Here is a 17397-nt window from a genome sequence, read left to right as displayed (position 1 = left end):
GATATATAAGGATCTAGCTTTAGTTTTCTACAGGTGAATAACCAATTTTGCCATTACCATTTACTGAAGAGGCTGCCTTTCTTCCATTCTATTCTTTTAGCTTCTTTATCGAAGATTAGCTGGCTATAGGTCTATAAGTTCATTTCTGGGTTTTCAATTCTATTCCATTGTTCCTGAGGTCTTTTCTTGTGCTAGTACCAACCTGTTTTTATTACTATGGCTTTGTAGTAGAGTTTGAAATTTGGTACTGATATTCCTCCAGTACTATTCTTTCTGCTAAGGATTGTTTTTGCTATTTGGGTTCGTTTATTGTTCCATATGAATTTTTGGGTTGCTTCTTCTATTTCATTGAAGAATGAGGTTGGGATATTAATGGGTATCACATTGAATTTGTAGATAGCCTTTGGAAGCATTGCCATTTTCACAATGTTAATCCTCCCAACCAGAAGCATGGGAGGGTTTTCCATTTCCTAATTTGTGCTTTAATTCCCTCTTTCAGGTTTTTAAAGTTTTTATCATAGAGGTCCTTCGGTTCTTTATTATTATTTTTTTATTGTGAAAATACCGAAGAGAGGGGTTACAATTACATGGGTACATGAGTACATTTCTTTTTTTTTTTGTCGGTCGTGGGGCTTGAACTCTGGGCCTGGGCGCTGTCCCTCAGCTCTTCAGCTCAAGGCGAGCACTCTACCACTTGAGCTACAGCGCCACTTCCGGTTTTCTGGTGGTTTATTGGAGATAGGAGTCTCACGGTCGCTCTTGCCCGGGCTGGCTTTGAACCGCGATCCTCAGATCTCAGCCTCCTGAGTAGCTAGGATTACAAGCGTGAGCCACCAGCGCCCTGCATGAGTACATTTCTTATCAAGCATTGTTGCCTCCTCATTTGTTTTCCCTTCCCATCCTTTCCCATCTCCAACCGTGCCCCCCTATCCCCCTCCACTACCAAAGTTGTAAAGTTCGTTTTTCGACATAACAACCTTTACATCTCATTGTTGCAATGGGTCCACCTGTATCCCTATTTAAACTATTTGTTTTTTCCCTTCCCCTCCACAAATTATACCAACATCAAATACTGTGAAAGCAGGGGTTATACCCTGGGGGAGGGACATACAAAGCAACAAAGAAATCATCTTTAAATATGTTACAAACAATTGCATGAAAGCAAAAACATTTGAATACTTATCTTGGGATTCATTTCACCTAACATCAACTTATCTGACCTTCTCTGCTTGACTCAGACACATAGTAGTTATTGCAAATAAGGGAAACCATGGGACCTATGTTTCTTTGGGCCTGGCTTACTTCACTTAATATCCTTTGGTTCTTCAGTTATGTCCTAGATATTTTATTTTGTGTGGAGCTATCATGAAAGGAGTTGCTTTCCTAATTTCAGCTACACTCTTCTCATTGTTGGCATACAGAAAAGCCACTGATTTTGTTTTTTGGGGAGGGTTCGGTCATGGGGCCTGAACTCTGGGCCTGGGCTCTGCAGTTCAGCTCTTCAGCTCAAGGCTAGCACTCTACCACTTGAGCCACAGCACCACTTCTGGCTTTTTTTCTTTTTGCTTATGTGGTACTGAGGAATCGAACCCAGGGCCTCATGCATGCAAGGCAAGCGCTCTACCACTGAGCCACCTTCCCAGTCCCGCAGTATTGATTTTTGAGGGTTAATTTTGTACCCTGCTACTTTGCCAAAGGTTTGAATCAGCTTGAGTAATTTGGGAGTGGAATCCATGAGTTTCTTTACATACAAGATCATGTTATCTGTGAAAAGGGGGAGTTTTATTTCAGCTTTCCCATTTGTATTCCCTTTATGTTTGCATCGTGTCTTATTGCTGTAGCTAGGCATTCTAATACTAAATTGAAGACAAGTGGACATCCTTGTCTTGTTCCTGAATTTAGGTGAAATGGCTTTAGATTTTCACCATTAAGTATAATGCTGGCTATAGGTTTATCAGACACAGCCTCTATTATATTGAGGAATGTTCCATGGATTCCTAGTTTTTTCAGAGTCTTCATCATGAAAGAATGTGTCTAATTGTTCTTACCAAGTCATGTAGACAAATTTTATTTTGTTTTTTTCTGGCCATGTGTCATGAATAAGATATGGGTTTCCAATACAACATCAAAAGGCACATGTGTTTTTTTAAAATGATAAAAAGTGAGACACCCTGTTCCACATATTCACTATGAGTTATTACTGACTTGTAGAAAACAGAATCTGTATGATCTGAACAGACTAATAGACTACAAGAGACCAGTTCTTTTTTTTCATAGTTTTTTTTTTATAGTCACGATTGAGCTTCAATAGATCAATGAATAGAATGCAAGCAGTAAGTTTTAACAGGGAAGTTGCAGGGATAAATAAGTTATTCATTTGTCTTCATGGTCCCTTAAATTAGAAAGGAGAAAAATGACAAGGACTTAGACTGCTATCCACTTTTCGATTAAGGTGGACTTTGTCTTCTATTTAGTATACTCACTGTAGGGAAGGGTTCAAAATATTTTATTTCCACCCATAGATGCAAAAAGTCAGGAGTTCCAGTGCTTTTTCATTGGAATGACCCAGGTATTATAAAAACTGTGGACTAGTGAAGTTTTGGGAAGAGTGGTACGTAGACACACACAGACACACAGACGCACACACACACATACACATTCACAGTATCTCTGTGATTAATGGCAATTTCTGGGTGTTCTGAGTATCCTTTCAGAGATAGGGATAAAAGCAGGAAATAAAGCTGGAGCCTAATTAGACCAAATCTTACCTGAAGTTGATTTTTGTTCTCTTTTCTTCTCCACTCTCCCTGAAATGAGAAGTGGCAGATAAGTTGCAGTGTGGGGTCGGGGGAATATGCTGTACCTAAGATGAAAGCTCAATTTATGACAATTTCCAAACAAAACCATTATTTCAGTCATGTCCAATGTGACTATAGCGATGACCATGTACAGATGAGGAGGAGGGACAATTCTTTCAAATAAATTCATAAACATAAAAGCCGTATAAAGTATGTGATAATTATGCTGTTGGGTTTTAAAAATCTTGTTACTAAGAGTTGTTTACTAAGCAATAAACCTGCAAATTGCAAATTCCCATCAATAGCAGTACAGAGGAGGCAAGTAAAAAAAAAATAACACCATGACCTCTTTAATCTATTTGAAAGACAGAAAGCATAGACAATATTTTATGAAATAATACATACATTTCTTCATGCCCAATGTTTAAAGATATGGGAGGGTGATTCACTTATTTTGAAAAAAGAGGGAGTGCCCATGAATTGACAGAGAAAGTGACGTTTGATTTGGACCATGAGATGTACGTGGGGTTTAGGTCATTTGACTCCTGGCAAAGAGACTATAGTGTGTACTCAGCAGACAAGGGAAACAGAACAAGTACATCCATTTAGAACTTGCTTTAGAAACCTACACACACATAGCAGTGCATAGGAAGAGAACTTTTATAATAGGATATTGGCAGTAGGTAATGCAAGCATGGGCTGGGCCATGACACTGGGAATGGTAAGAAAGAAAGAAGTGGATGCTACAGATGATGGGGAGCTCAAAGTTACAGAAATCAAGTATTTGTGAAATATGAGTGGCCAGGGAAAAGAAGAGGTCAAAAGTTATCTTTTATGAGGCAACGATAAAACAGGATGGGAGGTAGAAATGAGTTGAAATCATAGATGTAGGGATTTCTCACTATGAGTAGATTGGTGAATTTAGGGTTTCAACAGGGAGATAAGGCAGACAGGGTAGATGAATAGGGTAAAGCCAATAAACAAGCAACAAAAATGCTACTTCTGTTCATCCAAGTAGGCATGAGAAGACAGAGGAAACAGAGATCCAACGGGCTCCATGAATGCCACTAATAAAGTTTCAGGGTGTTTGTAGTGGGAATTCCTACAGCAGTGTGCATCACCGAACTCAAATTGTGGTTACTGGCCCATGCAGAAGTAGGTTTGGAAGAGAGGAGCTAGAGGAGAGGAGAGAGATGAAGGCCTTGATAGTAAGTGGGTAATAAAGAAGATGATGCTGAGAATAGGTCTTTTCAGTTATGAGACATGGCAGCATCAAATGAGAAGACAGGCTAATTCTTAAGCCTATCTCTCATTTTCTTGTCATCTACCAAGTTCTCCCAGTTTTTGTTAGCTATGGAAACACATAGAATCTATGCCTTTTTCCATGTGTTTCTATAAGCCTCTTACATCTTTAAAAAAATGCTAAGATATCCTAAACTATAAGGTGGAAAATCCTACAATAATCCTATACAGTGGAAAATGTATAATTTTCCTGCATGTAGCTGTTATAAGATTCATTCAACTGGTACCCTGATTAATTCTGCTCATTTGGGCAATTTCCGGAAAATTTGTTTGTTGCAATTTGTTTCAGTGACTCAAACAGATAAATGGCATGAATGGTCCATTTAAAACTCTCATTAATTCCCACACATGATGGGTAAACTCCTCATTTAAGTTTTCTAATGGGTGAGCCACTGTATATTGTTTTATTATACACCTGACACAAGTTCATGAACTTCAAAAAGTGAGTATTCAAAACTTAATACAGTGAAATACTTACAGTAAAACATCTTTCTGGAGAGTCTTTAATTTGTGTTAAGATTGGGCTAAAAATACAAGAGGATTGACATAATCCCCTGTATTCTATCCAACAACAATGTAATCAAGCTAGCTCTCAGTAACAATGCATACTGTAGAAATTACTCAGATACATGGAATTTGAACAGCACATTCCTGAGCAACACCTAGGTCACAGAAGAAACTAAAGAAGAAATTAAAAAGTTCCTACAATTCAATGAAAATGAATATACATCACCAAGAAACCCATGGACACTGCACAAGCAGCCCTGAGGGGAAAATTTATTGCTCTCAATGCACACATCAAAAAAATAGAGACAGATCAAATAAATAATCTCATGTTGCAACTAAAACTGCTAGAAAAGCATAAAAAAGTTGAGCCTAAAGTTACTAGGCGGACCAAGATAATCAAAATAAGAGCTGAAATTAACAAGATAGAGACTAATAAAACTATAGATAGAAGTAATAAAATAAAAACTTCTTTTTAAATCAATAAAATTGATGGACCTCTGGCAAGATTAATAAAAAAAGAAAAGAGGAAACCCAAACCAATAAGATTAGGGATGCCATGTGAAAAATTACAATAAATACCCAAGATATCCAAACAATTATAAAGAACTATTTCCAGAATCTATGCTCACTAAAGAAGGAAAACCTAGAAGAAATGGATGAATTTTTAGAGAAATAAAAATTGCCCAAACTGAACCAAGAAGAAATAAATCAATTAAATAAGCCAATATCTTACAGTGAGATAGAGGAAGCAATCAGCAGTCTTCCAACAAGGAAAAGCTCAGTGAAAAAAAGGGTTATACCATGGGGGAGGAACATACAAAGGAACAAAAAAATCACATGGTACCTTATAAATACATTAGAAACAATAGCAAGCAAGAAAAAAACCACTTGTGTCCCTACTTGGGGTTCATTTTGCTTAACATCATCTTATATGGCCATAGGTTTTGAACTTTTCTGCTTGTCCCAGACATATACTAGTTATTGCAAATAAGGGAAACCATGGGACCTATGTTTTTCTGGGCCTGGCTTACTTCACTTAATATAATTTTTTCTTAAGTCTTTCCATTTCCTAACAAATGGGGCAATGTCATTCTTTCTGATAGAGGTATAGAATTCCATTGTGTGTGTGTGTGTGTGTGTGTGTGTGTGTGTGTGTGTATGTATATATATATCACATTTTCTTGATCCATTCATCTACTGAGGGGCATCTGGGTTTGTTCCATTTGATGTTGGTTCCCTGCATCTTGTATATACACTTCTCTAATTTGGAGAAGGGAAGGGATAAAAATAAAATGATTAAATAAGGATACAGGTTGGCCCATTGTAACAATGAGATGCACAAGACAGTATGTTGAAAAATGATCTTTACAATTTAGGTAGGGGTGGTTAGGTGGGGGTAGGTGGGTGGGTGGGTGGGAGTGTACTTGTGGAAGTGGGTGGGAAGGGATGGTAGGTGAAAAAGGAAGGAGGAAGTAACAATGCTTGATAGGAAATGTACTCATTACCTTGCTCATGTAACTGTAACCCCTCTGTACAGTATTTTTACAATAAAAATGTATTAAAAAAGTCCAAGACCAGAAGGATTCACTATGGAATTCTATAAGACCTCAAACTCTTCCGGGAAATAGAAACAGAGGGAGCAATCTCAAACTTATTCTATGAAGCCAATATCACACTCATCCCCAAGCCAGGCAAAGACAACAAAAAAGGAGAACTACTGACCAACCTCCTTGATGAACATAGATGAAAAGCTCCTCAATAAAATTTTAGCCATCAGAATCCAGAAACATATAAAAAATTATACATTACGATCAAGTAGGCTTTATCCCAGAGATGCAGGGATATTTTAACATATGTAAATCAATAAATCTAATCCATCACATAAACAGATCTGAGGTAAAGAACCACATGATTATCTCCATTGACACAGAAAAGGCTTTTGATAAGATACAAAATTCACTCATGTTAAAAGCTCTGGAGAAAATAGGAATAGAAGGGACATTCCTTAAAACAATAAAAGCCATATATGACAGACCAAGAGCTAATATTATATTTAATGGGAAAAAATACAACCAATTTTTCTAAAATCAGGAAGAAGGCAAGGATGCCCACTGTCTCCACTCCTCTTCAACATAGTTCTGGAATCCTTAGCCAGAGCAATAAGGCAAGAAAAAGACATTAAAGGGATCCGCATAGGGAAGGAAGAAGTTAAACTACCCCTTTGTGCTGATAGAACATGATACTATACCTCTATGATCCCCAACACTCCACCCCCAAACTCTTAGAATTTATAAACCACTTTGTCAAAGTAGCTAGATACAAAATTAAATTAAAAAATTCAGTGGCCTTTCTGTACACTAACAACATACAAGCAGAAAGGGAAATCAAAGAAACAACCCCATTCACATAACCTCAAAAAATATTTAGGCATTAATCTAACCAAAGATGTAAAGAAACTATTTTTTTAATTGTGGAAAATACCATACAAAAAACTAAAGGAAGATTGTTTTAAATGTACCATGTGATTTTATTTTTTTATTGTTGTTGTTTCCTTTGTATGTTCTTTCCCCTATGGCATATTCCCTGTTGTCACTGTACTTGATTTTGGCACCCTGCATCTTGTATATACATTTGTCTAATCTGGGGAGGGGAAGGGGAACAACAAAATGCTGAAACAAGGACACAGGATGACCCATTGCAACAAGGATACCCACAGCACAGTGTATTGGAAACAAACTTTACAACTTTGGGCAAGGGAAGGGATGGGGGTTGGTGAGATGGAGTGTGGGAGGTAGGGGAGGGAAGGGGTAATGGGACAACAACAAGTAATATACTCATTGCCTTAGTTATGTAATGTAACTGTAACCCCTCTGTACAGCATCTTTACAATACAATAAAATAAAATAATTTTTTTTCTTAAAAAAAAAAGAAATCATAGAGGACACCAGGAAATGGAAAGACCTTCCATGTTCTTGGATAGGCAGACTTACTATAGTGAAAATGGCAATACTGCCAAAATTGATACAAAAATTCAATGCAATTCCCATTAAAATCCCAATGACATACTTTACTGAAATAGAGAAAACAATCCAAAAGTTCATATGGAACAACAAAAGACCTAGAATAGCCAAGGCAATTCTCGGCAAAAACAAACAAACAAACAAAACAAAAGCAGGAGGGATCGTAATACTGGACTTCAAACATTACTGTAGATCCATCATAACAAAAAAAACCATGGTACTGGCACAGAAACAGACCCAAAGTCCAATGGAATAGATTAGAAGTTCCAGAAATAAAACCACACACTTACAGTCAGCTGATATTTGACAAAGGAGGCAGAGACATACAGTGGAAGAAGCACAGCCTCTTCAACTACTAGTGCTAGGAAAACTGGGCAGTCACATGCAGAAAATTAAAGTGGACCCCAGCCTGTCACCATGCACTAACATCAACTCAAAATCAAACCTGAAACTCTGAAACTACGGCGGACAGAATAGGAAAGACACTTGAATTTATAGGCACAAGCAGGAACTTCTTGAATAGAGTCCCAGGATCACAACAAATTGAAGAGAGACTCGACAAATGGGACTACCTTAAAATAAAAAAGTTTCTGCACAGCTAAAGACATAGCAACCAAACTAGAAAGGCAACCAACTAACTGGGAAAAATATTTACTAGCAATATATCAGACAAGGGATTAATATCCAGATGTACAGGGAACTCAAGAAACTAATCCCTCCCAAACCTAACAAACCAATTACTAAATAGGCAAGGGAGCTAAAGAGAGACTTCTCAGAAGAAGAGATAAAAATGGCAAAGAAACACATGAGAAAATGTCCCATCATCCCTGGCTGTAAGGAAAATGCAAATAAAAACAACCCTGAGATACCACCTTACCCCAGTCAGAAGGGCCTGCATCCCAAATTCAGCCAACGACAAATGCTGGAGGGTATGCAGAGAAAGAGGAACCCTATTGCACTGTTGGTGGGAATGTACACCAATACAACCACTTTGGAAAGCAATCTGAAGGTACCGCAGAAAGCTAAATATAGATCTCCCCTATGACCCACCCATACCACTCCTAGGCATCTACCATGAGTAACAGGAACTAAGATACAAGCACACATGCGATTCCATCTTTATTGCAGTCCTGTTCACAATAGCCAGGATATGGAAACAACCCTGATGCCCCACTAAAGATGAACAGATGAATGGATCCAAAAATTGTGGTTCCCATATACAATGGAATATTATGCAGCCATTGTACAGGACAAAATAATGGCATTCACAAGGAAATGGATGGAACTAGAAAAAAAATAATTTTGAGTGAGGTAAGCCAAGAGCAAAGAGACAAATAGCACTTGGTCTCCCTGATATGTGGATGTTAAATACAAAATGTAAGAAGATAGGACAAAGTAAACAGGACTCAAGAAATAAAGGACCTTCACTCATCTTGTTATATCATGCTATTGATCACTTATATGATATATACGTGCACATCTGAGGGAAACTAGGACACAGAATCAGAGGGAAAAGGGAAAACATACAACAGAGGGCCCATCAGCTGCACTGGACATTGATGAAAACAAACTAAGCAACTCAAGGGCAGAGATAGGAGGGAAGGGATGAGAAGGATAGAGGGAACAGCTAACACCAAGCAAAAGGAAAGAAATGTACATAACACCCGATGTGGAAGAAATAGTTGCATTGTCAAAGCTCATAGAATTCACAAAGTTTATAGACCACAATAACGACAATTTGCCTCATGAAAGTTAGAATGTGTTTGTGACTTTAAGTATCACTATCTCACAATACTGTAAAATTTGTGTCATCCATCACAATAAAAATTATTCTAAAAAAAGATGGAGTTTAATCAAAAGGGAATGTATCCGAGACAGTAAGCACAGTGTTGCTGGAGTTGCTCATTTTCCATTCTCTGTATACACATGCCCTGGGTCAGTTCCCTTTTTCCATTGAATTAGGCTTGTATAACCTATAGGATTTTTGCAAAAATAATAGAGTATGGTTTCAGGGATTGTGCCTTAAAAGAATTGCAACTTTCACATTGTTTTCTCTTGTATCCTACCCTCTTGGGAGAGCCAGATAAGATGTTTAAGGACACACAAGCAACCCTAAAGAGAGATCCATGTGGTAGGGGGCTGAGGTGTCCTGTTCACAGCCTAGGAGGAACAACAGTTTCCTGCCAGTGATCAGTGTGTGTCTTCCAGGCAGAGGAACAAAATGTTCACCAGCCATCAATCCTGCAGGAGACTATGCCTCTGGCAGCCGGCTTGACTGCGACTCCATGGGAAATAGGGACTCGGGGCCATTCATTTCCATACTCAGATCTGCCTCCACAGAAACTGTGGGAGGTGGTAAAAGCGGATTGTTGTTTTCAACTGGTAAATCCTGGGAAGATTGTTAGTGTGTTTGATGAGCCTGTCTTAATTCATCATATACTTAACGTAACAATCCTTGAAGGCAAATCACCATCTTCCTGGCTATGTGGTCTGTCTATTAAGGTCAGAACACCCTTCTCTGGAATGCCTCAAGGATTAAGTTATTTGATTTTGTGAGTTAGAACTGGTCAGAAATAGACAAAAAATTAACATGACATTTTGTACTCCAATGTTTCAGAAGAGAGAATGGCAGACATTATTGAAAGGTTGTTTTTTTTTTGGTAGACTTTAAACAATTATTGGCTCCTATGTTATATGAAGAAAAGTGTTACACAGAACATGTGAATGTCATGTCAGAGTTCCATCAATTGGGGTTTCCATTCACTCTCGTTATCTCTCACTCTGCGTGGATGATCTTAACACATTCCTTTTACATTGACTTCCACAGCAAGACAATAGTGTGGGACCTATACCTTTAACTTCAGAACCTTCTTAGGTTTTACTGAGGTTTCTACTAGAAATCTCCCCCTACATTTTCTTTTTAAATATTTTTGTTATTTTTATGTAGTTGTACAACGGGGTTTCCATTCACTGACACAGCTTATGTATCCAGTCCATTTTTTTTTTTTTTTGGATCCGGTCATAGGGACTGAACTCTGGGCCTGGGCACTGTCCCTCAGCTCTTCAGCTCAAGGCTAACGCTCTACCACTTGAGCCACAGCGCCACTTCCGGCTTTTTTCTTTTTGCTTATGTGGTGCTGAGAAATCGAACCCAGGGCCTCAGGCATGCAAGGCAAGCACTCTACCACTGAGCCAACTTCCCAGCCCCTCCAGTCCATTTTGACCACTGTCATTCCTTTCAACATTATCATCCACTCCTCCCAACCTACCCTTCCTTTACTTATCTTGATTTTAGGTTATGTACTGAATTTTTTTGCCTTTTAACAAAGCAGTTTATGTGTGCAATGCCCCTTGATCTGGGTCATCAGTTCAATAGCTTCACCTCTTTTCAGCCCAACCCTTCCTTACATTCCTGAACTCTGTGGTGTATACAATGAATTATTGCCTGCCTTCTTGCCCCTTCCCCCTTTATTTTTCTACCCCTTTACGCTTGGCTTCACACTCCCCTCTTGCAAGTACCCATTTCCTGGTACTTATTTTGTTAGGCTTTGTTGACTTAATTATGTTAAGGAATTATCTTTGTACTTTCTATTCACTGCAATGCATACCCTTAGCTGAAATCTTTCTCTTTTTCTACCGTGCTTCTCATTCCTGCCCCTCTTGGCTGCTTCGGCCCCCAAACAGGAAAGTTTTCACAGCTACTCCCTTTGGCTCAGCCTCTCCATTTCCCCTCTATAGGGCCTCTCAGGTCTATCTTCTTTCTCATTGCCTTCATCCTTATTTGTGAATAGGATTTCTTTTCTTGGGAGATCTACTTTCTAAAGAGTTCCAACTGGTTTTGGTGGTTTGTCCATATATGCTAAAGATTAAAATTCCCATTCTTTCATGTAAAATTAATGATTCTGATTTGAGAACTGATTGTCTACTGCCACCTCTCAAGTACCATCTAGAACACCTTACCCATTATGCCAAAAGGTGTACCTCGCACACCAGCTCCCCGCTTGCATTGTTTCTGCTTTCTAGATGTCCCGCCCTGTCATTTTTGTCTGTCAAAGCTTCATCCATTCTTTAGAGCTTAGTGCAGACAGCCGTGCTCTGTGAAGCTTCTGTCTCTCTGGGATAGTTCTCCCCTCCCCCAACTCCCTGCAGAATGGAGCACAGAGTTTAGTCTTTACATGGTTCATATTTAGTTGCATTGAGTCCTGTCTTTCTACCTACTGGCAAAAAGCAGCAAGTACCGAACAAAAATACATGACATTAAGTACTATGTCATGCTCTAAGCTATCTCAAGATGCTAAAGAACATGAAGGAAATTTTACTACTGCTAAAATTTAGTGAAAGTACAACTAGCACAGAGCTTTTAGCCTATATTTATATTACAACTGACAACCTAGAAAACTATTCTATTAGAAAAGTGAGCGATAAAATAACAGATAGGCTTTCAGAGTAATGAACATGCATTCTGTCCTAGTTATGCTCTATTTTATCACAGATTCTAGAGTAAAAGGAGAACATTAAAATACAGTTTGTATTTTATTTTGGTTTAAATAGAGATGTAGTGTTCTACCTATGAGGAATAAAACTATAATAATCTCATAAAAATTGAATTTGATTTGTGGGGGTAAAGCTTTTTTTCCTTATATGAGAAAAAATGTATCTAATTGAACACTAAAATTCTAGGATGCATGATTATTTATATAAATGGAGTCTTGATATTTACAAAAGCTCTTTCAGACTTGAGGTTAATATTGTTCCATTGAGAAATATTAAATACATATTAATTTATAGCACATTTCAGTACTTCAGAACAGAAGTAGTCTATTAATCACAGTGATGGTTTCTGATATTTTAACACAACAGGTATATAAATAGCAATGTAAGAAAATATCATTATATAAAATCCACCCAAATGCATTATTGGTGTTTCATCAATAGTGAGTTGGAAGCCACTTACCAATAATGAGTGGAAATGATGTTTGTATTAGGCCTCCACCGCAGCATGTCTTATAACTTCTGAGGTAAAGGAAATCACTCATGTATATGTCTGTGTATGTGCATATAAATAAACATACATATATGGTCTATGTATGCATATGTATGTTTATGTAAGTATCCAGAGTACACTTTATTTTCATGGCCAGATACAGTTTGCTCTTTAAAATATATTCTCTTTTACTGACTCCCAACCTGTATAGTGAAGACTGTCATGGAATCTTATCAAGCTTGCCTCACTGAAATACCAATTTCTCAATAGCCAATTCTGAGTTTGCGTTTACTTTCAGGCATTTTATCTGCCCTGCTCTGAGAGGTATTATTAATCACATCCTGTTGCTAGGATACCTGAGAATGTTCATTTATGTCTGATGTTTCTTTGGCAAAATGCACTATGAAGAAGGCATAGGCTCATGACACAGAAAATTACCATGCACATGCAATGTAAGGGGATAGCGATCTCCAGAGAATATAATGCTAACACCCATGGATTGTTAATGCCAATTTTGTTTCATTTAGATGATAATAGTAAGGCATTTGGCAATTTTTGTTGAGACTATGTTTCATTTATATACTTCTGAGCTGGAAGAAGATAAGATTTGTGTGTGTGTGTGTGTGTGCCAGTCCTGGAGCTTGAACTCTGGGCCTGATGGCTGTCTCTGAGCTTCTTTTGCTCAAGGCTAGCACTGTCCCACTTGAGCCACAGCACCACGTAGGGATTTTTCTGAGCACTGTAGTTTATTGGAGATAATAGTCTTATGGAATTTCCAGACTGGGCTAGCTTCCAACCATGATCCTCAGATCTCAGTTTCCTGAGCAGGTGGGATTACAGGCTGAGCCACCAGCGCCTGGCAGGGGACAGGATTTTAATGGTTTGTTTCATAGACATTTGGATTGGAATTAGGCCTAAGACATACTTGCTTCCATTTGTAGACAAGATAGCTTAATTAGAGTGCTAGCAGATCTGTAGAAATAAACCTAAAACCCTGATCACCACTATTGCCAGCCTTTTTAATGCAGTATTTATGAGTGTGCCATATTTACTTAGAATGTGAAACTAGCCAATCAGAGTTAAAAGTATCTTTATTAGGAGTTTAAAATAATTTCAAAATCATTTCTTTTTTTAATTTATTGTCAAGGTGATGTATAGAGGGGTTATACTTACATAAGTAGAGTAATAAGTACATTTCTTGTCAAACTTGTTACTCCTTCCCTCATTTTTCTCCTACTTTTCCTCCTCTCAACTCCCCCTCCCAAATGGTACAGATCATTTCTAACATATTGTCTTGTGAATATCGCTGTTGCATTGGTTTCCCCCTTGTCCTTTGTCTCACCATTCTGTTATTCCCCTTCCCTTCCCTAATTCAGATAAACATATATACAATTCCAGGGTTCCGAAATCAAATACAGTGACAACAGGGGATATGCTATAAGGGAAAGAACCTACAAAAGAACCAAGAAATCACATATAATACATTAAAAACAATAACAACAAAGAAAAACCTCTTGTGTCCATGTCTTGGAGTTCATTTTGCTTAGTATTATCTTATGGTCATATGTATACAGTTATTGAGCTATTCTTCTCATCTGCTAAGATTATTCTAGACACATACTAATTACTGCAAATCAGGGAAACCATGGGACCTATGTTTCTTTGGGTCTGGCTAACTTTACTTAATATGATTTTTCCAAGTCCTTCATTTCTTTACAAATGGGGTGGTGCCATTCTTTCTGATGGAAAATTAGAATTCTATTATATATATATATATATACATATATATATATCACATTTTCTTGATCCATTCATTTCTGATGTAGGTGATAATATAACAAGGGTTCCTGCTTATTGATTATAATAAGGGAGAATGTCATTATGTAAAATCTACCTAAATGTATGGTTTTCTTAGTCACTTTTCCATAGGAAACAGCATGACTTAGCAGAAAGAACGTGGACTTTGGAGTTAGATAGGCTGGCCTTCATCTTTATCATGGATCTCAGAGGGCCACGTAACTCTTGGAAAGAAACAAAGTGTTTCCTTTCTTCTGTCTCTTTTCTTCAGGTGTTTGTGTGTGTTGTGTGTTGACCCATACATATGCAAAATTTCTATCTCTCTACGTATCATCCATCTGCCGTCTTGTTTTTCTAATATTTCAACTTCAAAGAAATAGAAGCACATGAGTTATACTTCATTCTAGTTTCAAAGTGACATTAACAGAGTACTATTACTATAATTATATTGATAAAACAGCAAATTGTTCAATCAATATCTTTGTGCTTAATATTGTTAGTGTCATGATGTAAGAATTAATTTCTTTTATTCTCACAGTACTATGAGACTTAAAAGATGTTCTACCCATTCTCACGTATAAAAAACCGAGTCACGAAGAGTTCTTGCTAAGTTGTAATATATAATGAGAGGGAAAAAATGAAATTAATGGTGTATTATATATACATTTATCTGAATTTGGGAAGGGAAGGAGAACAACAAAGGACAAGGGGGGATCAATGTTACAGTGACACTCACAAGACAATATGTTGGAAATGAACTTGACAATTGGGGTGGTAGTTAGGGAGGGAGGAAAGTGGCAGTAAAATGAGGGAGTAGTAACAATGTCTAAGAAATGTACTCACTACCTTATGTATGTAACTGTAATCCCTCTGTATATCACCTTGACAATAAAACTAAATTTTAAACAAAGAAATTAATGGAGCAAAGAGATAGGAAGAAAGAAAGGTTGGAAAATCCCTAAGCCATATATAATTGGTCCATTTGTAGGTTTTAAGAGTTGGCTGGATGCATTATTTTGTTAAAACATTTCTGCAGACTACCTAAGATCCATTTAACACCAAACTATCTGTGTGAATGAAACAGTGCCCATTGAAACTGCTATACATGTCAGCACATTTCAAGTGTTCTATGTCATAAAATATCCTCAAAGTTGGATTAGCTTTTACTCAGCATGGATTATGAGTTGGCTCTTTAAGGATACTTTTCAGTAATCCATTGTGTAGATAAGACTTCCTATTCCAGTGATGAAAATAGGCTCACCTGTTTTATTCTCTTTCTTTGTGTGGCACAGGGGATTGAACTCAGAGCCCAGGGCTTGGTAGGCAAGTACTCTTCCACTTATCTATGCCTCTAGCCATTTTGCCATAGTTATTTTCAGACAGGATCTTTCACTTCATTCACAGGACATGACTCAGAACACCATTCTCTGATATATGCCTTCTATGTAGCTTCTATGTTGTTTATAGATATTAATCCCACATCGGCTTACACTTTTAAATAGGCTCTCACAGATACTTTGCTCAACTTCAGTTCTCTATCTCCATATTTCCAGTAGCTGGGATGACATGTGTGAGCGTCTGTATCTGGCCCAAAAGGTTCCTGATATTTTTATCTTGAGTTCTCTTTTTGCCTTCCCTTAGTTTCTAAGAGAAAATTATATTTGCAATTCTTTTTTCTTCTCTTTTTTCTCTTTTTGAATATTTTCATTATCTTTAAGTAGCTTTACAAAGGAGTTTCCATTCAACAATCAAAGATACAGTGGATCTGGATCACTGTCACCCTTTAGTGAGTTCTTTTTCTTTTATTCTCATGTCCTCTCATCTTTGAAATACAAATTAATTTAAAGGAATGAAAACTGATATGCCAAAATTCCTCAAAAACATGGTCTTAACCACATGCTTTTAGGGTCAAGGGCTTATGGCTCGAATTACACTTTGAAGTGAGCAGCAGCCACCAGACTGTCAATTGTCTGATATGGTTTGAACTGAGAAGGAGACAGAGAGACAGAGAGACCAAGAGAGAAAGAGAGAGCTGCTGAGCAACAGCATAAGACCTTTTTGCCCTACTCCTAAAGATCCTATGGCACTTAAGTCACTTACTTAGTTCTTCTGATATTCAACAGTCTCTTCATTTTGATGGATAGATACTATCATTTAATAATTTCAAAAGCATTTGTCTCAACAGAGATATGAGAGGATGCTAGGTGGCATGTTGAAGGGATGGGAGCAGAGAAGCTTTAAAGACTGGCTGGTAAAAATGGGTCCACACAAGATTGTAGAGATTTGATCAATAATCTATAAAGGCTGGAGTTGGTTTCATGGTTTGTGCTTTGATTCACGCTGATGTCAAAATGCCACCAGCCTCAGCAGATGCTGATGACGACTCTCAGTATGGTGGTACATCTTTACTACTGTTCTCCTGCAGCTTTAGATAAACCCTACTTGCTCCACTGTCTTTTTCTATTTGGTTAGTTGATCTGTTGCTAGGATGCTTAGGCAAAGAAAGCCATCATGAGCACACTGAGTACTGAGAGCTTCAGACAGTGTGTACTGTGATACAAAAACTGGCTCTTTAGAAACATATCGATACAGATAGATCTGGGCCTTTGAGGTTGACCATCTGCCTTGGCAGAGCTGACTCTCCATCTGTACTCCCCAGCCTTGGGGTCTGCCATCCATCATAGCATAGAGAAAGAACTAAGTGTGCAAAGATTTTTTTCTTGGGTGAACCCCTCTGTAAAGAAATCACAAAATTAGTATGAGGATTAATTGTTCTGGTTGTCTTGGAAATTGTCGACTACACACTCTCTTCCTACTTCATCCATCTGACAAGCACATAATTAATGTGACAAGCCACAGTCACTTTCAGATTCCCAACACTGGCCTGGGTGAATTACATCTTAGAGTAAACCTTTTGTTATTTAGAATCTCATTCTGAGGCAGTCATTTCTTGGCAAAGAAGGTTTTTGGAAGACCTTTAGATGCTGAA

The 17397-nt window shown here is 37.8% G+C and overlaps 1 protein-coding gene across 2 annotated transcripts in view; it reads right to left on the bottom strand.

Moving 5' to 3' along the window:
- Positions 1-17397, bottom strand: part of Chst9 (carbohydrate (N-acetylgalactosamine 4-0) sulfotransferase 9) — a 229436-nt gene that overhangs the window by 138788 nt on the left and 73251 nt on the right. For both annotated transcript variants that reach the window (XM_013014862.1, XM_013014863.1), the window contains exon 2: positions 2769-2807. In XM_013014862.1, the coding sequence (XP_012870316.1) occupies positions 2769-2807 (39 nt within the window). The remainder of the gene's footprint in view (positions 1-2768; positions 2808-17397) is intronic.

Source organism: Dipodomys ordii, unplaced genomic scaffold, assembly GCF_000151885.1.
Source record: "Dipodomys ordii isolate 6190 unplaced genomic scaffold, Dord_2.0 Scaffold25, whole genome shotgun sequence".
NCBI classification, from domain to species: Eukaryota; Metazoa; Chordata; class Mammalia; order Rodentia; family Heteromyidae; genus Dipodomys; species Dipodomys ordii.
Note: the sequence above shows the minus strand (reverse complement) of the source record. Positions and strands in the feature narration are given on the sequence as shown.